At 45.5% G+C, this 25,825-nt stretch overlaps 1 protein-coding gene across 20 annotated transcripts in view; it reads right to left on the bottom strand.

The window, feature by feature from the left end:
* Positions 1-25,825, bottom strand: part of Kiaa2012 (KIAA2012 ortholog) — a 119,191-nt gene that overhangs the window by 57,547 nt on the left and 35,819 nt on the right. For 14 of the 20 annotated variants that reach the window (XM_031367630.1, XM_031367625.1, XM_031367616.1 and 11 more), the window contains 4 exons: positions 24,200-24,368; positions 22,444-22,665; positions 18,605-18,772; positions 15,634-15,744 (listed from right to left, as the gene is read on the bottom strand). In XM_031367630.1, the coding sequence (XP_031223490.1) occupies positions 15,634-15,744; positions 18,605-18,772; positions 22,444-22,665; positions 24,200-24,368 (670 nt within the window). The remainder of the gene's footprint in view (positions 1-15,633; positions 15,745-18,604; positions 18,773-22,443; positions 22,666-24,199; positions 24,369-25,825) is intronic. The other 6 variants (XM_031367620.1, XM_031367629.1, XM_031367615.1 and 3 more) reach the window with 5 other exon arrangements.

Here is a 25,825-nt window from a genome sequence, read left to right as displayed (position 1 = left end):
GGTTTCTCTGTATAGCCCTGGCTGTCCTGGAACTCACTCTGTGGACCAGGGTGGCCTTGAACTCAGAAATCTGCCTGCCTCTGCCTCCCAAGTGCTGGGATTAAAGACATGTGCCACCAAGGCCAGGCCTTTTTTTTGTTTTTGTTTTTGGTTTTGGTTTTTCGAGACAGGGTTTCTCTGTGTAGCCCTGGAACTCACTCTGTAGACCAGGCTGGCCTTGAACTCAGAAATCCACCTGCCTCTGCCTCCCAAGTCCTGGGATTAAAGGCGTGCACCACCACCCGGCTGTTTTGTTTTTTAAAGATTTATTTAATTGTTATATGTGTTCTGACTGCATGTATGCCTTTGTGCCAGAAGAGGAAATTGGATCCCATTACAGATGATTGTGAGCCACCATGTAGTTGCTGGGAATTGAACTCAGGACCTCCGGAAGAACAGCCAGTGCTCTTATCTACTGAGCCATTCTCCAGCCCCCTCTTCATCATTTTTGATTCTAAGACAGTATCTATCTCTTTTTTGTTTGTTTGTTTTTGTTTTTGTTTTTTTCGAGACAGGGTTTCTCTATGTAGCCCTGGCTGTCCCTGACCTCTCTCTGTAGACCAGGCTGGCCTTGAACACAGAGATCCACCTGCCTCTGAGTATCTATCTCTTATATGCTCATCTTTTTCTGTTTCCTCAGCTAGTGTTTTCTTCCTGATTTGTTTGAGAATGGCTTCTGCCCAAACTTAAAACACATCTTAAGTTTAAATCAGGTGGGGAAAACTGAGGCTTCGAGATTGGGTTTCTGTAGCCTCAAGCCTACACCTTAAAATAGCGGGACTGGAAACCAGACCGCAGATGTCCTGAGCTGTCCATATCACACCGCCTCTCAGGCTCTCTCACGCTTGCCTGCCATGTCACAGCTGCCTGGCTGGGACCCATCCTCTGGACAGAACCACCCAGCAGCATTGTGTTGTGATGAGGGTCACTTCACAGTGGTTTGGAAAGGACCCTGGGTCTTTCAGAGATGAAATGTATAAATCCTGATGCATAAGGGAAGTTCTTGCAACAGCAGGAGAATGAGTCAGTCAGCCAAAGTTCAAGAAATGTAAACACATCTTTAGATAGGAGGCTGAAAAATCACTTAGGGCTTCTCATCTCTTGGGTCAAGACCTTGGTAATTTACTGAGGTCCGTGCAGTCAAGGAGGGGCTGAGGCTCCGGCTGCATTCCTGTGTGATAAAGCAATGAGTGTGGGGGGTGGGGGTGGGGTTATGGTGATAAAACTCCCTTCTAGATCGACAAGGGGGAGATCTACCTCTTGTGCAACCCAGGCCATTGACTGTCAACCGGGGTGGGGAGGGGCTCCTTCCTCTTTCAGGAGCTGGTGTGCACAACCAAAGACCTTATACTACTTCGGCTCTGCTTCCTGGCTGCTTGAAATCGCACACAGCCTTTCTGTGATGAACATGTCTGCCACTATAGAGATAAACAGAAAACACACTCCCCGGCTGCCCAGCAGCAAGGCTGAGCGGACTTTTCAAATGCTCCCTTAATCTAATCGCCAGCTTTTAGTGAGGCGATGGCGTTCCTCGCTAGATAACCAGGCTATTCAGAGGTGACCCGGCCTAGACGGATTTTATCCTCTGCCCCTTCTGCCTTCTACGGGTCATGGCATTCTTCACCAAACACTCAGACACTGGAAGGTGGAGAGAGTATCTGATTTTCACATGGAACTTGGCGCCTTTAGATTTCCTTCTGTTTAAATCTGCGCTGACAATGTTTAATTCCCAAATTGCTGTTTTAAATAAAAATGAAATACAATTATATTTACTCCGACTGCTTCAGAGTGCTTATTTTCCAGAGTGGAGAAACTCTGATGGGATCCATCTGGGAGCAGTATAGAAACCTAACTCCAAAGAGCTGTCTTATCAGGACAGGTGGGCCACCTGGCTCCTCCTTCCTGCGGGCCTGTTTGGCTTTGGTAAACACTGGCCCTGCAGGCTCTGAAGTGACCAAATGGTTACCAGGGCAGAAGCTGTTGGAGGTGCTGGCAGGAGCCTCTTGAAATCTGTTCAGGGCCTTTTTCCACACTCCATTTCTCAAGAGCACACCCTTTGATCACCAGACTGCTGTCATAGAATTTCCTTCCTATCCTGCAGGGTCATCGCCAGGCAGGTGATATATCTGCTGTTACACAGACCCCAGAGTGCCTTTTCCTTCAGCAGCTCTGTGCAGGGCCTTGCTGGCCCCCGGCAGAAACCAGGAAGAGAAAGCCCGAATCAGCCCTGGTACCTTCAAGGTTTTGTGTTTTGGTCATAAATGGAAAATGCAAATGCAAATTCCAGATTATAAAAAAAAAAAAATTCTTCCCAGGGTAAACGTAACTATAAAAGGAAGGAGACTGCAGTTCGGCTGACCTTTCCTTAAAAATGTCTAAAAATATTTTATATGATGTGACGCAGGATCCTTATGACCTATGGGGTGCTATAATAAATTTCAGGTCTGTTTGTTGAATGCAGAAAACCCAGACCCAAGATGCCTGTTGGTGGTGCCATTATCAGATTTTTAGGATAAGATTTAAGGCTTTGTTTATGCTATATATTTTCCTTTTAAATCTTTCTGGCTGGGAAGGAGGGTGAGATAAGCATTTTAAACAATTGCTAGAGACCCGAGAAGGCCTCCAGGCCAAAGACGTAGCCCCGGGAGGTCCAGCTGAGGAGTCTGTCTAGAAACTATGAGTCAGTTAGAATTTAAATATGGACGTGCCTTGCAAATGTGAGAGCAATGCTTTTCTTCCAATTTGGGATATCGGTCCTCTTATTTACGTACAGGTCTTAGGCCTAGCTCAGTCTCATGGGTCTAGCTTTTGGTTTGGGGAATACACACTTCTTTCAAAAGTTCATAATTTTTGTTTTTATGGAGAGGTCCAAAGGCTCATGGCAGTTTACCAAGCCTAAAATGGAATCCAAGCTGCACTATGGAATTTAAATTTCAATTGTGTGGCAATAAATATCAATGACTTACAAAACCCTCTAGTGAAGACTTGTTCTAACACTCATAAGCATGTTCTGGGATACTGTCTTAGTTGCCCAGGATGGCCCATTTCTTGCTTTCCCTTCCCCTCCCTCCATGTACCCTGCCATCCAGGCAGGACAAGTTGCTCATACTTCTCCTGTTCTGCTATGTTCCCTAACACTTCTGAAGTCTCTTCTCCTCTGGAATCCTTTCTTTTCCATTTGGCTTGTTCCTACACATATCAGTAGAAATCCTGCTATGGTTTTTTTTCCTTTCCTTCCAAAAGCAACAACCTTCATACATCATAATTATGCTCAGCCCAACTCGTTCGTCTGCTGCTGTGGTCATCTTTAAGGCACAGGTCTGTCTCTCAGTTGCATTACCATGCCTGGCACGGCATTTGTTACTAACAGATGGTCATGTAAAGTTGGCTGAATGAGTGAGCAATTTCTTTGTGCCTTGTAAAATAACCTTACTTGTAAAATAACATGTGCCAATGTTGGTGCTTATGTTGATTTTCAAGTGAGGGACTGTGGAAATATCAACAGTGCTGCTATCCTCAGACCACGGGCAGTGTGTGGAAGATGCAGGAAAGATAGAGCCCAAGAAGACAAGGCATCCTCGAGGACAGAGCACACTGGAGCAATCTCCCGCTCCAGTCACACACTACCCCAAAGGGCGATGGAACAGAAAAGGATACTTACGGATTACTGGCTAATGAGACACTTTTAGTCACTGCAGCAAAAGAAAAGCTGATGTTTTAAACCTTATTGGAAGAAAAATTCCCCTCTCTTAAAATCTGTGTGGGACTTAAAATAGAGTGTTAAGTTCTCCTCTCTGGGCCCCTTCCCTGGTGTCCATCGCTTTTGCTAGAACAGCAGGTCCCAGGTTCTGGGACCAGTGGGTGCCGTACTTACTGCTAGGTGAGCATTCTTCCAAGCAAGCTGTACCCACAGCCTGTTCCCGACTTTTTAAAAAAATATTATGCCTTTAAAAAATTGTCATCCAATACATCCCTGACCTGTTTTATTATGCTTTTATTTTTTATTGCTGCTCAATGTGTCCCCGACTTTTAAGGATACTTTTGAAGAGTAGAAACTGACTTTCCAGTGTATAAATTACCCACAAAGCCCATCAACCATGTACTATTTTTAGAATCCTGTCCATTTAATCTAAAAATTTTCATTAAAACAAAGTGCTCAAAACCTAAAAATGTATGACAAGTCTACAGATGGCTCTAACAACAGATGCTTTCCAATTTTCTTTGCAATCAGTTCAGGGAGCATCCCCTAGTCTCAGGGTAGTGTTCTATCTATCTATCTATCTATCTATCTATCTATCTATCTATCTATCTCCTTAAAAACAGAGTTTGTGGTGGATGTCAGGCACCAGAAAAGGTTAAGAACTTTTTCTTATGGTCAGTGAGCAAATCAAGGAGTCAAGCAAAGCTCTCCTGTTCTGAAAACCAGAAGAGGAAATGTATGAGAACAAGGGGAATAATGATAGAGAGGCCCCAGTGTTCGGCATGTGAGAAATCTGTAACCATAACCACTATTATTATTATTGTTGTTGTTGTTTTTTGAGACAGGGTTTCTCTGTGTAGCCTTGGCTGTCCTGGAACTTACTCTGTAGACCAGACTGGCCTCGAACTCAGAAATCTGCCTGCCTCTGCCTCCCAAGTGCTGGGATTAAAGGTGTGCACCACCTCTGCCCGGCCAACCATAACCATTATTATCAGCACCATCACCACCACCTTAATTATCTTCATCATTTCAGGACTGGGCTCCTATTTAAGAGTGGCCGTATTGGTCACTTCTATGTAAATGTTGAACAAATGGACCCAGAAACTCCCCACCAAGGATGCTCACCAAGAGATAGCTTAGGCAGGGCCTGCCTCCCAGTCAGATTCCTGCTTACAGAGCTTGCCATCATGAGAGGACACGACTGTGTCTTTTCTCTCACCTTCTCAAGCCCTAGGGAAAGCAATCCCTCCTCCTGGGCTGTGTCCCTGCTTCAGGCTGCTGCATCCTGTTAATACAACAGGTCCCTTGCTTAGGATTCATTGCTGTCTCCCAGAGAGGAATGACTTGGAAGACCACACAGGGTTTCCTCTTCACCAAAGGCTATTCTTAGAAGAGCCTCTGAATAATCGTCCCTTCACCCTGGTCTGAAACGGACAGCCATGTATGTCTGTGGGTAGAGGAAGAGAGGCAGAGGGTTGCATCTCTCTCTATGGGAGAACGAAACAGAAAAGGAATTTTAGAAGAGGCAGAATTGCCCTCCGTTCTTCAGTTAAGACACAAGCCACAGAGGGCTATCTAGACAGCTTCCCAGTCGGTAGCTGTGCCCACTGTAGGGGACAATAAAGCTGCCACTTTATCGCCATAGAATTTTCTACTTACTGGTATATTTTGGGGGACTTTGTATTTCTGGTGTTCTAGGCATGACATAATGTGTTCATGAGTTGAATAATTCTGAGAAGTGGGTGAGTTTTTAAAGAAAAAGCTGACTTTTCAGGGTTATTGGGCCCTTCCCCTTTATAATGGAGATTAGAATGGACAGATTCACAGACTGAAAAACAATAAAGAATTTTAACTAAGAGTATGAAAATCTTGAAAAAAAATATCCATTTTCTTTACCCCAAAACAGGGGGAAATAGAAGGTCAATGGATGCCGGGATTCAAGCCTTGCAATGAGTCGGATAGCTTTGAAACTGTGTGGATGTTCCTGGAGAGAAGGCTGGTCTAGGATCTCAAAGCCATCGAGGAGAAGGCAATTTTATTCAAGGTTTTAAAAGGTGAAGCCCTGCAGGACTCACGGTGCTGCAACTACCAGCAGAGTCTTTGATCAGCAGGAACACTAGTCATGATGTTGGCCATGTGTACTGGAAATTCTAGTGTGGGATGAAAACCTAGGCCCCAGTAACAGCCACAGCCTCCAAACAAAGGCTGGTTGGGACCAGGGCAGACAAGAGGGAGTCTGGTCCCAGAGACAGACATTTTCACAGATTTTTATTTCTTTTTTTTTTTTTTTCCCAATCTGCTAGAGTCACTCGTGGTGAGAATTGTTGTAGCTGTCCTTGTTAGCCAAAATGAAAATGAGTTTACACAATGCTGTTTTTATGGCTGAAGAGGTGAAGGATGGCAGAGCTGAGACTGAAGGGACAGAGATGGGGGAGAGGATGAGAAGGGGAGAGGGAGGGAAGAGGTAGGAATAATAAGGGGAAGTAAAAAAAAAATAATCACAGAGCAACTTAGAAAGTTTAAGCTTGAAGAGACATATCTTCCAGGTAAATTACCCACCCAAACTCATTTCCAAGTACTTCCCCCTTTAAAATTCACTTTGCTTCATTAATCTATTAGTGACAATAAGTATACCAGAGTTTGAGAAAGAATGGGCAGCATAGATCTGCACAGCTGCAGCAGTACAACCTCCTGTGTGTGTGTGTGTGTGTGTGTGTGTGTGTGTGTGTGTGTCTGGTGCAAGCGCACACAAGCAGTCGCAGGCACGCCCAGAACCCAGGCTGAGAAAGCAAACCTGGAATCCACAGAGCCAACGGTGGAGGGAGGAAAAAGCCATAATTAGTGTTAATTGTTGACCCTCCAGTTCAAGAATAGATACTCTGGAGAATGGAAAATGAGAACAAACATTAATTATTGAGTAGGACCTTGGAGACAGACACTCTGGATTAAAAGGAGAGAGATAAATTGCATAATGAATGTTAATTTTCCCTCCTAGAATTGAGCGGTCTGGTGGTTGAATGGGGGGAAAGGGGGTTTAAAACAGTCCTGAAACAGTAACCTCCGTGGGAGTGGGGGTGGGAGGGTGCAGGAGTGCTACACACACACACACACACACACACCCCTGCTCCTCACCCGCTCTCTTTGTCTCCTGGCTCCTAAGAAATCTGCTCGCTCTCAGGACGCTTCCTTACCGCTGCTGTTGACTGCTGGGAAGCCCAGAACTTTCTCTACGGTAAAAACCCCCAGCCATACTGCATTTCCAGCAAGCACATGGCTGCTTGTTCTTAAACTGGGGGGAATGTGACTAGAAATAAGGAAGCAGCGGGAACTGTGGTCCTGTGGGTGCTGCTAGGGGGTGGGGTGGGGGCGGCACATGTGGGCTCCAGGCCTTAATTGTAATCTTAATTACAATATAGCAGACCTACAGCACCCCCACCCCACATTGGTAATTTCTTAACTGAAAGTAAAAACAGAAGAGGGTAATTGTAGCCAGTTTTGTGGACACTACAAACAGGCTGGTTGCTCCAGTTTCATCCCCACATTCCTCCGGCAGCGGCTCTGAGGGGAGTCTCTGCCCAGTGACTTCTGTCCAACTGCCCATTGGCTGCTCTCTGGATGAAGGGTGGCTGGAGCCTTCTGCCTCTTCCCTATCCTCATGAAAGCTGACACTCCCACATTGGGTCGAACTGTGTCCTTCAAACATCTGTGATTCCTTGTCGTCTAAAAGGGAGCATTTCAGCTCTGGCTGACCCACAGACCTTCTCTGGGCTGGCCCTGGCCTGCCTTTTAGCCCCATCCGTGGACAGGGTTCTCAGGCCACCCATACTGGGCCACAGGCTCTCTGCTTTACCTCTCCTTGTCTCTGTTCAGGAAAACTCCACAGCAGTGTATCCCCCACTACTCCGTGTCCTCACGGCTGCTGATGTCTCAAGGGGCCACACAATCTTCCACGTTCAAAATGCCCTTTCTAGTCTAAGGGCTAGAACCAGTCACTCCTTCCTTAGCAGCCCTGAGTCCCGTTGCTTGGGGTCTAGATTCCTTCTGCCTTGGTTGATTGTGAATCTGTTTTCCACCTGGATTATAAGGTCCCTTCTCCGTAGCCACAGTGCTGGGTCCAGAGCCCTGGGAAACTGGGGAAGTGAGAAGATGGAGGGCTCTGGAACAAGGCGGTGTGCCAGAGATACTCATTTACGTGAGAGTTCAGAATCAGTGTGGCTTTGCTGCAGTGACAGTTATCTGGGCCCCTGGTTCTTTATAACGTATTGGTTTGTCGTCCCACAGAATACAGTTTTCTTTCCCGTGGTTGAAACTATTCTGCCATCACAGTCAAGTGCAAAGGTAAAAAAAAAAGAGAGAGAGAGAGAGAGAGAGAGAGAGGAAGAGAGCTGGAAGAAATGACTTGGAAGCCACACACATAATTTCCATTCACATTAAGCACACAGCTGGAACTAGAGGCAAGGCATGCTGGGAAATATGATCGTGAGTTAGGTGTCTATATGTCCAAGTCACATTCAGGGGTGAGGATTCTAATTAGCAATGGAGGAATGGACATTTGGAAATAGTTGAACGCTCTGTGATTATAGTTTCAACCAATACTTATGAGCATTTTCTGTAAGGGCTACCTGTGTTTTCTGGGATGTTAGGAAGTAGATTAGAGGAGCTTGCCTATGGGAATTTTAATTCTAAAAGAGAAAAGAAGAACAAGAGTCTAGAAAAATCAAGCAAATAAGGCAGATGTGGTGTAATCTCAGTACTCAGGAGACTGAGAGGGGAAGAAAGAGAGTGGGTTCAGTGCCGGTTTGGCAAGGCCCTACCTCAAAAACAAGACAGCAAAACAGAAGATGGGGGTGGGAGCAGCATGATATAGTAAGAAGAACTCTGACCTAACAGGGCACAGGAAACTGTGGTTCAGATTTACCACACAGAAGTTCTATAACTGGCGGGGGCAGGGGGCGGGGAATCACATATCTTTAGCTCCCAGTTCTTTTAATGTATGTTTTTCTGGGAGCAAGCAGCCTAGTATGTACGCTCTGGAAGCCAGCCATCTTTGGAAGGGAAGAGTTAGCTGCAGTGGATACACCAGGAGAGATGCGGACTTCCTTTAAGAAGCTCATCTTGCATCTGTTTTCTCTGTTGGTGCCCTCAGCAAATCTCATTAAGTGCTTCCTTTGCATAAACATTGGTGATGGTAATCTGCACATTTCTCTTTAACTTTAGGAACTCCAAAAGGCAGGGGAGACAGAATTTGTACTCTCATAGGCTCTGTTAAAAAAATGACCCAAGTACTGCAAATGCAAAACAAAACGAAACAAACCAACTAAACAAGCCCAAAACTAAAAAAAAAAAAAAAAAAAAAAAAAAAAAAAAAAAAAAAAAATGCAGGAAAACTGTGTTTTAGCACTTACTATGCTTTTTCCTCAAAGAAGGGATTTCTGGGCCAGAGAGATGGCTCAGCAGTTAAGAGCACTGACTGCTCTTCCAGAGGTCCTGAGTTCAATTCCCAGCAACCCCATGGTGGCTCATGACCACCTGTAATGAGATCATATTAAATAAATATTTTTTTTTTTTAAAAAGAAGGAATTTCTGAGCCAGGTCTGGTGGTGTGCATCTGTAATCTCAGCACATGAGAAGGTTGCTGTAAGTTTGAGGCCATTTCAGGCCACACAGAGATATTTTTAAACCATAGTAAATAACATTGTTAGCAGGTTCAGGAGAATAAAAATTAAATTTCTCTTTGAGGCTCTTTTTCTTTTTTGGGTGGGATGGGGGTTACAGAAAGATAGAGCTGGGCTGCCGAGATGTCTCAGCGGGTAAGAGCACTGGCTGCTCTTCTGAAGGTCATGAGTTCAAATCCCAGCAACCACACGGTGGCTCACAACCACCCATAATGAAATCTGATGCTCTCTTCTGGTGCTGTCTCAAGACAGCTACAGTGTACTCATTTATTTATTTATTTATTTATTTATTTATTTATTATATGTAAGTACACTGTAGCTGTCTTCAGATGCACCAGAAGAGGGCGTCAGATCTCATTACAGGTGGTTGTGAGCCACCATGTGGTTGCTGGGATTTGAACTCATGACCTTCAGAAGAGCAGTCAGTGCTCTTAACCACTGAGCCATCTCTCCAGCCCCAGTGTACTCATTTATAATAATAAATAAATCTTAAAAAAAAAAAAGACGGTGGGCGCTGGTGGCGCATGCCTTTAATCCCAGCACTTGGGAGGCAGAGACAAGCAGATTTCTGAGTTCGAAGCCAGCCTGGTCTACAGAGTGAGTTCCAGGACAGCCAGGGCTACACAGAGAAACCCTGTCTCAAAAACCAAAACCAAAAAGACAAAAACAAAAACAAGAAAAACAACAGAGTTGCCATGGTCACAGTGTTGCCTCTTTACGACAATAAAACACCAAGATATCGCCTCTCAATAGGTCGGCTTCAGGAGCTTGTTGCCAACACAAGTCACCCCAAAGTTAATGTCTCTGCCTCACTTCCACCCTCCAAATCTCATGGGATCAAGGTTAACTGGCAAAGCACAATACGCATTCAACTTCCTTGCTGCAAGTGTTACCTGGGAAATGTAGTTTTTAGCCTTCTAACTTTTACACTACAGGAATGTGGGAGGCCCAACAACCATATCCTGCCATGTTTTCCTTTATTCAGACTTTTGATCTGAGATCAGTAGAACTGGTAACATCTGCCAACATCACTTCGTACGGGTCATGAGCAGACACTGATTGGGCAAGAGGAACAAGTGAATTATTACCACATGGGCCTCCATCTTGCCTTCCTCTCCTCAGAGGTGGATGTTCTGTGGATCGTGTGATTCAGAACTGAGGTTTTAAGGTGGGAAGCAAGAACAGTCAGAGCCTAGTGAATGCTGTGACCGGGTTCGAGAGCAGAACCAGCCCACTGAAGGAGCCCCCTGAGAACCAGGCTTATGTAGAAACAGACACTGAGGGGAGGCACCCTAGGAACCATTGGCTCAGCATTTTCCAAAGGATGTTTCAAAAAATGATTTAGATCCATATGACACTTTGCTAAAAACCCAAAAGTCATTCAGTGATCACATGCTTCTACAACAGGGATTTGCTTAACTCTAGTCTACTTGTTCCCAAATGCATGCGACCAAATTGGCCCTGGAAACCCTTCCCTTTTGTGGGCTGTCCCATGGGACACATGCTGGAGGACTGGATGTCAAACCAGCTCTCCTTTTCTATGAAGAGGCTGAGGCTCAAAGGAGTGAAATTGATTGTCCAGGATTGCCAAAGCCACAGGTAGTAAGAGCTGGTCATAAGACTCAAGATTGTGGGCCTGTAATTGTGGGCCCTCTGCCTTTCCTCATGCAGTTACTGAAAGACATTTCTTAGATTTCTAGGCACCGTCTTTATGACAACAAATGCTAAGAGATAAGCTACTCAAGGGAAACGCACTCTGAGGCACATCCACCAGGGAAAGACCCCGGCACCTAATCCAGGTTCAACAGAGGAAATGAGTTGTTTGTTATTGCAACACAAATTATCCTCCACTGTTGAATCGAAGCAATAAAACTTTCTTATCTCTCACAAATTTGGGGTGGGAAGCTGGGAGTGACGTGGATCTGGGATTCTGGAAAGAGCCCTTACTGTCGCAATGTCAGGGAGGAGTTTGTAATCGAAGGGCCTAGCTAGGTGCTGGCCTTTGGGAGGGTGAGGCAAAAGTACCTCTGAGCTCCAGTGAGAGCAAATCAAAGGAACAACAAAAACTCCTCCTGCCTGGTGGTGGCACAAGCCTTTAGTCCCAGCAGGTGGATGCAGAGGCAGGGGGATCTCTGAATTCGAGGACAGCCTGGCCTACAGTGAGTTCCAGGACAGCCGGGGCTACACAGAGAATCCCTGTCTTCAAAACCCAAAGCAACCAAAATGCCCTACCGATGCTGAAATTTGATCTCTGCAGTGCCAAAGAGCTAAAAAGTGTTGAGATTTTCAGAGGTGTCTGGGCTTTGCCTTCAGAGAGTAGTTGGGAGTACTGCTCCCCCAGGGTGGGCTGATTTTTGAGAGGATGAGGGTATTACTCTCCTGGGACGGAGGCAATTCTTGTAAGAGTGGGTTTTTAGAACTAAGGTTACTAACTTGCATCCTGTTGTACTTTTTGTTTTAATGTCACTTCCCCACAGCACATGCTGCTGCTGCCGCTGCTGCTGCTGCTGCTGCTGCTGGAATTCCTCAGTCTCTAGAGCCATGATCCAAAATAGGTTTCTCCTTTACAAATCACTCCTCATCACATCTTCTAGGGCATGGCAACAGACAGTGGGCTAAGATTGACCCTGTTTCCAAAGCCATATATACCTCACTTCTGTCCACATCAGTGTTGATTAGACATCAGCCACCATGTCTTTTCGAAGGGAGATATGTCAAGTAATTTGCACACATGTATTAAAACCACCACCCCAGGAAGTGTTGCCCGGGGAAGGATGAGAATTAAATGACAAAATAAAACAGCAAAAGTAAAACAAAGAAGCGATGGAGAAACACTTTTGGTTAAAGTCCGTTTAGGATGAGGCTGAATGGTAATTAAGAACTCTGAAAGAAACTGGAAATTCAAATCTATATGGAACCTGAAGTCCCAACCTCAATGCTTGGCACAGACATCTTTGAATATCTTTCAGCGCGAAGCTTGTGAATAGACGAGCTCCTGAGAGGAAATGTGTACTGCTGGCACTGGGATGAGAATAGTTGAGGATTTGTATCAGGAATAAGTGATTCAGAGAGCGTAGCCAATGTTTGACTTGGACCTTCTCAAGCCAGCTTCTCCCTTCATCAGCCTTTGAATTCTGCGAGTGTTGCAATAGCCTGACATGAGCAAGAGGCTCAGGCCCCAGCTCCAGTCTTCACATCTTTTCCCCTCTTCTTCTTCTTCTAAAGGTTATATTCATCTCTCTCTGCTGCTTGAAAGCAAACTATCATGATCTAATTGCCAAAGAATTTATTTCCAAATAGTTGTTGACAGAGCCTTAAAGTTTCAGAAAGATCAGACAGATCATATTCCCTCTTTTACTTGAGAATTTTTTTTTAATTAAAAAAAACCAAAAACCAAAAAACCCTAGCTATGCTCCCCAAAGAACTCTTCTGTGTGGCACCTGGGATATTCAGTCAATCAACACGCATTTCTTGGACATATGATAAAGAGAAGGGGTTCCCTAGGACTCATATATTAGGGAGCCAAACTGAAAACAGATGCAGATGGATCCAAAATCACAAAGGTGGGGCTGAGAGAGGAAAAGGGTGAGATTACATCTAGGCAGTTGTCCAGAAGGAGGTAAAGTTATTTAGCAAAATGTCCTAGCAAAGATGAACTTAGAGCTTGTCTAAATATTTGGGGGATGACTGGGAAAAAGGTCTGGAGAGAAAAGACTGGAAGCTGAATATTTGGGCCAGATTTTGGGGGAGGGGGAATCACTGGATCTGGAATGTATGGGAAATGATACTGGAAGTGGGGGTGGAAATGGTGGCCATGTACACTAAGGGTGGGGGGTGTAACTCAGGGGTGGACTGATTGCCTAGTATGTGGGAGGCCCTGGGTTCCATTCCTAGCACCAAAATTAATATAAGTAAGTAAAATAAAATTTAAAAGATGGATCTGAGAGTCTGTTGTGGCAGAACAAGTCCTTTGTAAAGGAGAAAGGGGCTTTGAATATACTGCCTGTCAGATCAAACTAAAAATCAAAAGATCAAAACCCCCAAGTCCACAAACGATTTTCAGAACAAAACAAACAACAAAAATACCCTTCAGGTATTCTGAAGAGATGGCTCAGTAGTTAAAAGCACTGGTTGCTCTTCCAGAGGACCTGGGCTCGAACTTGCCACCACCTACTCCTTGCTCCCAAGTCTCTGAAGCTCCAGCAACAGAGGACATGATGCCCTCTTCTGGCCTCTGTGGGTGGGTACTACATGCTCATAGTGCACAGATGAATGCAGGCAAAACACACCCATACACATAAAACATAAATGCATACAATTTTAAAAAATGTGCTTCAATTAATGGAGCCTCTTAGAAAAGGTTGACCTAACCAGGCAGTGGTGGTGCACTCCTTTAATCCCAGCATTTGGGAGGCAGAGGTGGGCAAATTTCTGAGTTCGAGGCCAGCCTGGTCTACAGAAAAGGTTGACCTGTTTTTTGGACCATTGTAGGAAGATGTGAGTTGAAGACTTTTCCTCACCATCAAGACTGTTCCGAGGGAAAGCAGGGGAGAGAATGTCTGGCTGACTCCCTCAGCACAATAAATGCTTTTGAATTTGAGAAGCAAGTGTGTCATCCTTGGGACTGGAAGGAGATGTGGGCAACTCTACATTGATTTAGCCTAAGTTTTCTCTTTCTCTTTTTCTGAAATTTGGAGGGTTGGGGGTTTGCTGGGACTCCAACTCAGGACCTTGTGCATGCTGGGTGCTCTACTTCGAGCCCATTCCAGTCTCTGAACCCTTTTTCGGTGATGACTTCTATGTGTTGTAACTGTGATAGTGCCAGAGACCATGAGGCATCTTGAGAATTATATATACAATGGACCTCATACTTAAATATTCCTGTTTCTGCTACTTGCTTCTGCATCGTCCAAAGATTACTTCTTCAGGAACAGCACAGACAACTGTGTGGTAGGTGACCGTCCCATTTCCTTCCCTGCTGGCCACAAAAGGAAACAGAGTCCTTCCAACTGTCTCACTACTGCTCCAACAGATTCAGACCCAAGATATTTAAAAATCCATCTTTGGGCTGGAGAGATGGCTCAGAGGTTAATAGCACTGACTGCTCTTCCAGAGGTCCTGAGTTCAATTCCCAGCAACCACATGGTGGCTCACAACCATCTGTAATGAGATCCAATGCCGCCTTCTGGTGTGTCTGAAGACAGCAACAGTGTACTCATATAAATAAAATAAATAAATCTTAAAAACCCATCTTCTGGTATAACCCAAATGGTGATGGAAATTCTTGGATTCTGGGTTCAGAAGCAAATGTATCATATTCCCCAGAAATCCCTATAGTGGGTGGAACTTACAGCAATAGATGTGGGCTATAAAATTCAGTTAAGGGATATCTCTGTCCCTCTCCCTCTCCCACCCCTTCTGTATATCTTGTCATTTTGGGTGAGGAAACATGGACACAGGAAACATCATCAATCCACACAGAGGACAATCCAGGTCTATGGAAATCTGGCCCTGAATCCAGGCCCTCCTCATTAAGCCAGTTATGACATAACCAATCCGTGCAGCTTTTAATCTTCTTTATCAAGGGGCTTGCTGGCTGCACGGCTCGTGCGAGCCCATCCTGATGGGTTCTGGGTGGTTGATACTCATCGCCCTCTGACTTCAGTTCTTTTTTTCCTTTGCAAAATGGCTACTGTCCAGAGCCAGCAGCTCTTTTCCAAAAAAACGTTCCCGTGCCAAAAGGGGTTTTGGAAACTGCCTTGCTGTCTGTCTATCAGGAGCCAGGTGACTCATAGCAGTGAACCAACTCACATAACAAGGATGCCTGATTGGATTACCAATTAGCCACCTCCACTTCAGGAGCGTGGTTGGAAAGAAGAGAAAAGGCAGTGTTTGGTTTGGGCAAATACCTAAAGGGCTTTATCATCCTGATCAAGGCACCAGCCTGGCACACTAGGTCTCTCCCAAGCTATTCCTCTGTAACTCCTGTCTCCAGATGTTGCAGCAAGAGGGAACTTGTTCCTCGAACATAGGGTTATTGTGTCTGGACCACAGAGGAACCTCTGTGTCAGGGAGCGGGAAAACCTGGCTGTTTCATGTCTGTTTTTAATGATGTCTCTGCTGCTGCTGGGAACCTTTGGAAACTAAAGGTAAAGCTCCTTCCCACCCCCAACCCCCAACTCTGAAAAAGCGAGGCTGACCCGGAGTGTGTCAGCTTACCTTGTCCCAGTGGAAGCGCCTCTGTTCCCATGAGCCTTGCGAGGGTCAGGCAAATGTTTTCACCATCCGGACTCAGCAAGAAGTGTTTCAGTGTCGGATCTCTGGAGTCTTCTTGAAAATAAGCATGGGCAGCGTTAGTCCCGGTGCAGGTGAGGGAGGCTGGGCCTGGCTGTGTTCCCGTAAGCCCAGGTGGGCACTGGAATGGATATGCTGCTGTGCTCTGCGCTTGCCAGAGTTCAGAGGCACTTGGCAGACAGGGTTCTGTTGTCCATACCTTGTCCTCTGGGGGGAAGGGGAGAGGGTCAGGATGAGATGAAGAAAGGGGGCCTTCCATGAGCTTACACCATGCCCATGCAGGGTCTGGAGAAGGTGGCAGCTCTGGGCTTTTTGAGGGTGGGGCTAAGCCAGTGTGGGGGGGGTCTATCTCCAGTTAAGTGCAACCTAGTCCCTGGGTACAGGAGTCGGTGATTCCTGCCTTTGCTTTTTCTCTGGGCCAATGCTTTTGTGTGGTATTCCATGCGTGTGATCACAGACTAGGACCGAATGCTAGGACTGCACAGGAACTCCCAGGCTGCACTAGGAAGTTGTCTGTCCCTTGGTTACTTGCAAAAACTCAAGGTGTTTATGTAAACTTACTATGAAAGAAAAACAGGTTTTCCTTCTCTGCTGTCTGTCTCAACACATAACACGCCTGTGACCAGCTGTGTGGAGGTTCTCCTCTCACCAAGACACACCTGTAGCCGACAACAGTGGGGCTTCCTGTACTTCTGCTTGATGCCTCTCTCTCAGACACTTAGGCTTACTTATGTGTTATAAGGAACACAGCCTGACAGCCAGGTGACGGAGATGCACGGGGTGGGGACTGGGACCCACTGAACCCATGTGACTTCATTAGCATAAACTCCATCTATATCAAAGAGGCTCCTCTTGAGTGAGAAGAGACACTTCTATCTGGAAATTCCGTTGGGTTTTAGGTCTGGGACAGAAATCAGGGACAGAGGCTTGAATGTAGCTCATATTATATTACTCTTACATTTCCTGTTTCCAAGGCAAAGAGTCTGTGGTAAGATAGGCCTCCAGCTGGAGTGGATGCCGAGGGGCACATACACAATTCACTTACAAACATACATTTACATAAAGGTACTTACACGTAAGTATCACTTATGTGTGATACTCTCAAAAGACTAACACACACAGCCTCATACATGTAAGCATGCAAGCTTATATACATGTCACATACAATGGCCCACATGCACTCTGTCACAGGCTTGAATTCATGTTAGACATATGCTAAGTAAGACATGCTTAGACAGGTACAGGTATGCATTATGCACACACACACACACACACACATACACACACACACACATACACACACACACATGTCCTTACGAGGACAGATAAGCATATGTATACCATTACAACTTTGAGATCCATGAGCATACATACACTCTCCGGCACACATGCACCCCCCTCCATCCCAGTACACACTTGTGACTTCCTGTCTCAGTCTTGGCTGAGCCATTGCAGTCTAATCATATTCTCCCTTTATGAGATTACCCAAAACTGTGTGTGTATCTGTGCCATGACTTGTCCGGGGCTACTGACTTCCAGGATGGCTCTTGCTGAAGAAGGGACACTAGTCAAACTTGGGTCCTTTGCATCATGTGTAGGGGATGAAGCTGAGAGAAAGCCCAAAGGCACTGGGGACAGAAAGGACTGGTAGGGAAGGGATTTGATTTTGACTACTCAGCCCTAAACAGAGAAGCTGCAAACATCGAACGCAGTTATTGACTTAAATATTTAATTTATGCTTACAAGAACTCAGCCATACATGCTTTGGGGACAGAATGAGAGATGGAAGGGGAGAGAGATGGGGCAGGGGGAGGGATGGTTGATTTAAATAGCGGCAGCCCATTCCCAAGTATCATGAAAGGAAAGGAGCCTAACTACCGTCTCCCGAGGCTCCTCAGTCCCCCTGTTCTCTCCATATGAGCTGTGCTGTGAACAGAGATGCCTCTTGCTTTGCATAACCTGTCTCTTCCTTACTTGCTAGCTCCTTCATGTGGTGCTCCCCAGAGGAGGAAGTGGCTCAGGGCTCTGAGGGAGGAGGAACAGTGAATTGGCTGCATTTTAAAGCTATGTTAAGATTTATTATTTATTATTTTCATTTTATGTGTATGAGTGTTTTTATGTATGAATATATGCATATGCACTATGTTACATGCCCAGTGACAAGGGAGGCCAGAAGGGGGTGTCAGATTCCCTGGAACTGGAGTTAACAGATGATTGTGAGCCAACTTGTGCTGGGAACAGAACAGGAGTCCTCGGAAAGAGCAAAATGCTTTTAACTGTTGAGCCAGCTCTCCAGTCCCCAGCTGCACTTTGACAATTGCCAGCACGGCATCTTTCTTGAGATTCTCAGCAACTTTTGCTTTCTGAACTGCCTAGAGTTCAAAGTCCTTGTGTCAGCTGCATCTGCACTGTGCTTGCACCGTTCCTGCTTTGCCTGCCAGTGTCTAAGTGGGGCTCAGTTACAGAGGGTACGGTTTCCCCTGCCTCATCTTCCAACAGGAATGCAGCATCCTTTTTCCTCCTGTAAACAGGCTTCAGTTCTGCCCTGGGCTGGAGTATGGCTTCCCTCGGCTAACTTTATCTATTGCAAGGTCTACTGGTTCCTGTGTCCAGGGAGGGTTTGGGCTTGGAGTGGTGTTAAGTCTACTGAACCCAGCAATGTACACCTTAGGAGTTCAGGGAGCCAAGTCATCACCCCAGCTGCTGGAAGGAGTAAACAGCTGTTCTTCAGGGCATGGCTGAACACTGACTTCACTAATGTAGTTGAAAAATACCACCATTTCCTCCTTTCAGCAGGGAGCTAGCTCATGGCTGCCTGGCAACTCCGTACTGGAGCTGCAGAAAAGCTAATAGGATAGACAATGGGTAGAGTTCCCATGCACCCCAGATGGATTACCTGGTCCTGCTGGCGGTGCCCTCTCATTTGGGCAACCTGTGGGACTATTGAAGCCTGATGTCCTGGTTCTATCCATGTCTCTCTGGATCTCTGGACTTTTCTTTCCTTTAACCATGGGTAGGATACCCAGGGGTTGATTCATGTTCTGGGCCAGGGTATCACCATCTTCTAAAGCAAAATGGGAAAAACCATGAATGGAAAAACCTTTGAATCAGGAAGATCAGAGTGTATCTTTTCTGGCTTGGTTGATAGCTACTGGTTTTAGGCATGATGGCTCGGTTTGGTTTTAGCTTTGTCCTTCTTTCCCAGACCTGCTAAGGAGTAGGGAGCAGCCTAGTGACAATGCTCTTAGCTAGAACAGGGGCCTTTCCTTTGAGGAATTGCCCAGAGTGGGGAGGAGTGGGGAAGTGATAGCTGTTCCTGTCATCTTATGGATGCGACCCAGAGATGGCAACAGGAATGAGGGGCTGTAAACCCCAGGGTGAAGGCGCCAAGTACTAGGGCCCTGGGGATTTTGATTATGATACAGTTTTATTCTCTTTTGAGACAATATTGTGCAGCCCAGTCTAGCATCCAAGCGTGGTCTCTCTGCCTCAGTCTCCCAAATGCTAGAATCACAGGCCTAGGCTACGACACCCAGCTAGATACAGACTTCTGATAAAGCAGTTGTTTGTTTTAGACAAGGCCAATGATCTCATTCCCTTTTCAAGGTATTCAGGGTATAAGATACAGCTGCTAATTGACCCCAGGACAGGTTACGGACACACATATTCTCAGATGCTTAAGTTCCTTACACAAAATGGCACAGTATTTACTTATAACCACATGCATTCCCTTGTATAGTTGTTTCTATGTTCCTTATAATAACTGATACAATGTAAATGCTATGCAAATGCTTGTTATATTGTACCGTTTAGGGGAAAGTCATGCCCAAGGGGGTGTGTTTAGCACAGTTGATTTTCCCCCCAACTACTTTTGATTTGTAGGTGCTGAATCTGTGAATGTAGAGCGAGCACTTTGGTAAGGAGGGTCAACTCTACCATCTTCCAGATGGTAGACAGAGGACCATAGGACTGATAAACTCCAGAGAACACTTCTTACCCTTCACCTCCATTCTCTCCTCCTCTCAGACCCAGCAGTCTCTGTCCTAGGAAGACAGAACCTGGGACCACACCTCCAAAAGCCTGGCTTTGGTCCTTCAGAGACAATGACCTTTATTTTATATCTGACCCAACCATTCCCTTTAGGCTTAAAAGCTGGCTTCATACACAATCTCAGAAAATTAAAAAAAAGAAGTACGATTTCCCCTCCTGAGGCAGAGTCACTCTCTCTTAGAGTCTTGGTTGTCCTGGAATTCATAGAGATCCACCTACCTGCCTGCCTCTGCCTCCTGAGTGCTGGATTTAAAGGTGTGAGCCACCACACCTGACAGAAGTATTTTCACACCGTGGAGAAATCTGGCCTAGCCCAGGTTAGCATCACCCCCTATGGAACACACTGACACTGATGTCATAAGAAACTGGCCTGGAACCTGATGTACCCATGAGCAACTGTCATTCCAGCACTCAGAAGACAGAAACAGGAGGATCAGAAGTTCAAGGTCACCCTTAGCTACACAGTGAATTTGGAGCCTGCTTGGGCTATATTTCTACATGAGATTCTGTCTCAAAAAAACAAAACGAAACAAACAAACAAATCAAACCTAAACTAAACTAAACAAAACAGCAACAATAACCTAAACAGCAAAACATGGCTAGAGGTTAAACAACCTCTAGGAGAGGTGACAACTGAATGCAATGCATGGACCTGAATTGAATTTTGATTTGGGGGGTAAAAAGTCAAAGGAAAAAAAAAAAGATAGAGAATATTGTTATAACGAGAAAAAAATTGAATAAGGATTTTATACTGGAAAACACTTTTGCACTAATGTTAACTTTCTTGAATGTGACAACTGTACTGTGGTTGAGACGAGACTATTACGCTGATGGAATGTCTAATATCTGCAACTTACCCCCACATAGTGCTACAGTGAAATAAAATGAGTGTATGTAGCTTTGTGAAGACATAAAAGCCGGCTTTACTTCCCGGCTATTAAAGGTGAAGTGTTGTAGGGCTGAGCAAGCGAATGGCCCTGTGCAGCCATTGTGGCCATGAGACAGGCCACTCCCCAGCTCTCAATATCCTGCTCTGTGGGGACGTAATGTGTGAAAAAGCTTGCCTCCTCCTCCTACCTAAGCTCCTCCTCCTCAACTCCTTTCCAATTGCTGAGTTGGCTTCGCCTTCTGGGGATGGCCTTGAGCTCAGGACCTGCCTTGGGCTCCCTTTCTTACGAGGCTGGCATACACTGAACTAACCCACCCTGACTCTTCTGAGACTTCTTAGGCTAGCTTCTATCTGGCGTAGCAGCCAAAGATGGGCTTGCTCTTGACTCTCAGCCCCAGGTGTAAATGGCGTAGGTCAAAAGGAGTGGAGGGCAGCACAGGATGAGCAATGCTGAAGGGGACAGCAGCCAGGGCACACCACATCTTTATCTCTGTGGCTCTGACTGTGAACCAGAAAGTGAAGGAGGTCAGTCCTTGCCTGTACTAGATCTAAAGAAGCTGCAAAGCAGGTGATTGACATTCAGGCAGATCAAATAAGCCTGGATCCTGACAATACCTTTCAAGAGCCTCCTGCCCTAGGTTCTTCACTGTATGTATGTATTCTCAAGGGCATTGGGTAAAGGGCAAGACGTGGAGTTGAGCACGGGGAGGTCCTGGCCTCCAGTCCTAGCCATGTACACACTATAGCTATACAGATGGTTGTGAGCCTTCATGTGGTTGTTGCGAATTCAATTTAGGAACTCTGCTCCCTCCGGTCAACTCAGCTCGCTTGGGTCAGCCCCGCTTGCTCCGGCCCAAAGATTTATTTATTATTATACATAAATACATTGTAGCTGTCTTCAGACAGCACCAGAAGAGGGTGTCAGATCTCATTACGGATGGTTCTGAGCCACCATGTGGTTGCTAGGATTTGAACTCAGGACTTTCGGAAGAGCAGTCAGTGCTCTTACCTGCTGAGCCATCTCACCAGACCTACTTAGCTCTTGACATGTCCATCTTCTGGTCTGTAAAATGAAGTCAGGGTTGTTGTGAGGGGAACCTGAGAGAATCCATGTTAAAAAATGAGAGCAGAGTCTGGCACAGTCCAAGGAAACAGTACAAGTCGATGTGTACTTCCTTCTGGGTGCCTGGTGATCACCCGCCACTCATATGAAGAAGGAGGCTCAGATTTCTGAGACTGGAGAGCTGTCCATATATGACTCATAACTTCCAACCTACTTATTGCATTAAAAGGTATGCTTTAACATACCTACAGGCATAATTTCTTTATTATTTTTAAAATTTTTGTTTTTTAATTTTTTTGACACAGGTCTCTGTGTAGCCCTACCTGTCCTGGAACTTGCTATGTAGACTAAACTCCTTCTTCCTCTGCCTCCCAAGCATTGGGACTAAAGATGTGCGCACAGCAACACCTGGCCCTATGCGCATCACTTCTAACGACTGTATAGTTTGAGAAATGTGAAGCCTTTTAATCAATATTACAAACTTTTAAATGAATAAGCACATATTTATAAAAGATTAGAAATGAAATCTCATTGCTTAAAAACAAGATTAGTAACAGCAAGTTTTTAGTCAAGTTAGCGCCAGTTTACATCTGTAAGCAGAAAATATTATGAAGGAATGATCCAGCGGGTAAGTCTCTGGGAGCTGGACGCTGTTAGCTGCACGGAAGCGTGTGGATTAAGGCAGCTGCTGCCTGAACAACAGACACCTTCAGGAGGCTGGGGATGGACTAACCTCTCTGGCGGCCTCCTTTCTCTCCCCTGAAGATCCTTCTGTGCCTTGCCTGGTGGGATGCTGGAGGGAGAAAAGAACTACCTTGAGGTGAGGGTGTGTCCTGGCTGCTGTCCATTGGGAGATGCACCGTTATCCCCCTTGGCCTTTCTAAGTACAGATGCTTCATGGGAGGCCGCCGTAAAGGTGCGGCTTCTTCTGGTTCTGACTCAGGATGCTGAACACCTAGGAAGCAAACAGAAAGCTAAGCTGTTTTTGCCGGGTGCCCCATCTTTGTGGAGACTTCTCTCTTCCTTGCTTGTACAATGGGCTTTGGGCAAATCTGTGTACATGCTCTGACTCCAGGGGTGGCCATGTGACTGAACCTGGATTAAAAAAGGATTTCATCATTTTACCCATAGTGATTGGTTCCAGGGCAGGAACATGACCCAAGCCTGACTGTCCCTCCCTCTCTTCCTTCCCCTCTCCCCTGCTCTCTCTTCTTCCACCTTGCTCTCTCCCCTTGGGTGATGCTGAGGATGAAGATTCACCCTTGCAAGAATTCCAAACAGCCTTGGAACAAAACGACCACCTGTATAATTTTACAAGTCAAAACTCTGTAAGAAGTCAGAGGTAGTTCCTGTCGACAGTTTTAGAAAGCTCTGACTCCCTTAGAATGGGAGTTATCTTTTGTCCCAGACAGAGCAGTGAAGTCCCAGGAGCCAAGAATGCAAGTTACACAAAGGGCACAGCCAGTAAAACAACTTAGGAATCCTTTTCCTGACAAAAGTGATAGAGATGGCCTTTTAGACAATAAAATAACTTTAAAAATAAAGAAGACTATTGGGCCAATTTTCTTCTGCTTTTTATAAAAAATGAAGGTCCAAATAGCCAATAATTGTACCTTGGCTGCTAAGGAACTCAGTTAAATAAACCTAGTATTTACCTAAAGAACTAACTTCAAGTTGTCTGATATCAATTTCTCTGATATTTTTAATCGGAAGTTTTAGCCCTGCCTCCTCTTATGCCGTCTTGACACAAGTCAGAGTTATTTGAAAGGAGGGAACCTCAGCTGAGAAAATGCCTCCATAAGATCCAGCTATAAGGCATTTTCTTAATTAGTGATTGATATGGGAGGGCCTAGCCCATTGTGGGAGGTACTATCCCTGGGTCTGTGGTCCTGGGTTCTATAAGAAAGCAGACTGAGCAAGCCAGTAAGCAGCACCCTTCACTGGCCTCTGTGTCAGCTCCTGCCTCCAGGTTTCTGCCCTGTTTGCGTTTCTGCCTTGGCATCTCCCCTCAGTAGAATATGACTGTGTATCTAAACCATGTAAACCCTTCCTGCCCAAGTTCCTTTTAGTCGTGGTGTTGTGTTACAAGCAAAAGTAACCCTAATTAGAGCAATTTTTCTTTTTAATTCCATCCTTAGCTGCTTTTTAACATTATATATATTCAAGCTGCCTGAACATTCTTGCACCTCTATACTATCTATGGTACCCTGGACTTATTTATAGTCGGTCTCCTTTTCCAAATTTAGTAAGATGAACTGCGTAATGAAGGGCTCGGCAGATAGTTATAAAACTGATTGGATATGATCAGAAGAAACCTACGTATTCTGCTGCTGCCTTTCCTTTGTTTGGAAAAGATCGTCTTTTCCTGGGGGTGACCCCAGGAAGCTCAGCTATCACTTTGGGATGGGTTTAACTGGCAGGGACCCCCAACTCTCAGGTCCTTCTGACTTGACCAAATTCCTCAGATGTACCACCGGCAGGGAACCCACCTCTTCCTCTGGCCTTTTCTTTGGGGGGTTGCGGGGCATGAAAATGAATCTCCATCGGGATAACGAAGAGCTCCATTGGGGGTTCATTGCCTTTATGTCGGCTCCTCAGGGGTTTCAGGACTCTGGGTGGTTCTTCTGAAACAGGAGGCAATTTCAGAGTCCTTGGTGCCTGGAGAAAGTTTAAACACAAAACCAACATGGCAGATATCCAAACTCTGCTGCCTGCGGAGGGCAGATGATACAAACAGCTGCTAAGGAGAAGCGAAGGTAATCATCCGGGACCCTGGCTCATGGCTGTGGTGTTTGTGGTGTGTGTTGCTTTGATGTCTCCAGGGAGCTCTGTGTATGCCCTCATCCTTCCTGCCTGATTCTTCTGAGTTTTATCAACACAATAAGTTAGAGAATCGCAGGTGTGGTGGTCCACATCCAGAATCCCAGCACCCGGGAAGTGGAGGGAGGAGGATCCTGAGTTCTAGATCCTGCACAATGAAACAACAGATTCAAAGCTGCTCCAAATTCCTCTCTCCCTACCATGAAAGCCTTTGAGAGAATAACAGTCTCTAATTGTGACTGGAGAGAGTGGTAAGGACCTAAGTGACAAGGCTGGGACTGCTGTGCATTGATAAATGAGGAATCTCCAAATAGATTGTTAAGGACACAAGCAAGGTGAGCAGGATGCGGGACACTTTAACTTCAGGGGAGAAGGGGCAGAGACCCGGACTAGTCATTTGTGCCTGGTTCCTTGTGATAACTTCTAGGCTTCAACTTCTTCCTTAAAACAAAACTTCCTGGGCTGGTGAGATGGCTCAGTGGGTAAGAGCACCGACTGCTCTTCCAAAGGTTGTGAGTTCAAATCCCAGCAACCACATGGTGGCTCACAACCACCCATAATGAAATCTGATGCCCTCTTCTGGTGTATCTGAAGACAGCTACAGTGTACTCATTTATAGTAATAATAATAAATAAATCTTTAAAAAAAAAAACTTCCTATGCTGCAAAGCCAGGAGATATAAATTAATTAACATATGCAGTCACAGTAGTGTTTGGAATTCAGATTATTTTTATGACTTATGTGGTGTGTGTGCACATGTTGTCTGTGTTGTGTGTCTGTGTTGTGCGCATGGTGTGTGGGGGGATGTCTACTGCATGTGTGGTGTGTGTCGTGTCTATGTCTGTGATGTGTGGTGTAGGTGTGTATGTCTGCATGTTTGGTGTCTCTGTGGTGTGTGGTGTGTATGTGTGGTATATATGTGTGTACATGATATGTCTGCATATATGGTTTATCTGTGTCTGTGGTGTGTGTGTATGTGGGTGTGGTGTGTTTGTGTGTGTGTTGCTGAGGGTGCTAGACAAACTTTTTACTACTGAGTTGCCTTGCCAGCCTCTGACACAGGGTTTCACTATATAATCCAGACTGGCTTTGAACTCATAGCTCTCTTGCCTTTGCCTCATGAATGTTGAGATTACAGGCATGCCCCACAACACTTGGTATTTAAGATATTTGTTTGAAAATAGACTTTCTTCTTATTAGCACATAATATCCAGTTTGACCCCCAGCAGAAAATCGGAGCTTCTGATTACTTTCATCACATGAACACAACCAAAAAGAATCTCTAAGTGTCAGCT

Source organism: Mastomys coucha, unplaced genomic scaffold (genome assembly GCF_008632895.1).
Source record: "Mastomys coucha isolate ucsf_1 unplaced genomic scaffold, UCSF_Mcou_1 pScaffold14, whole genome shotgun sequence".
In the NCBI taxonomy this organism is placed as follows: Eukaryota; Metazoa; Chordata; class Mammalia; order Rodentia; family Muridae; genus Mastomys; species Mastomys coucha.
Note: the sequence above shows the minus strand (reverse complement) of the source record. Positions and strands in the feature narration are given on the sequence as shown.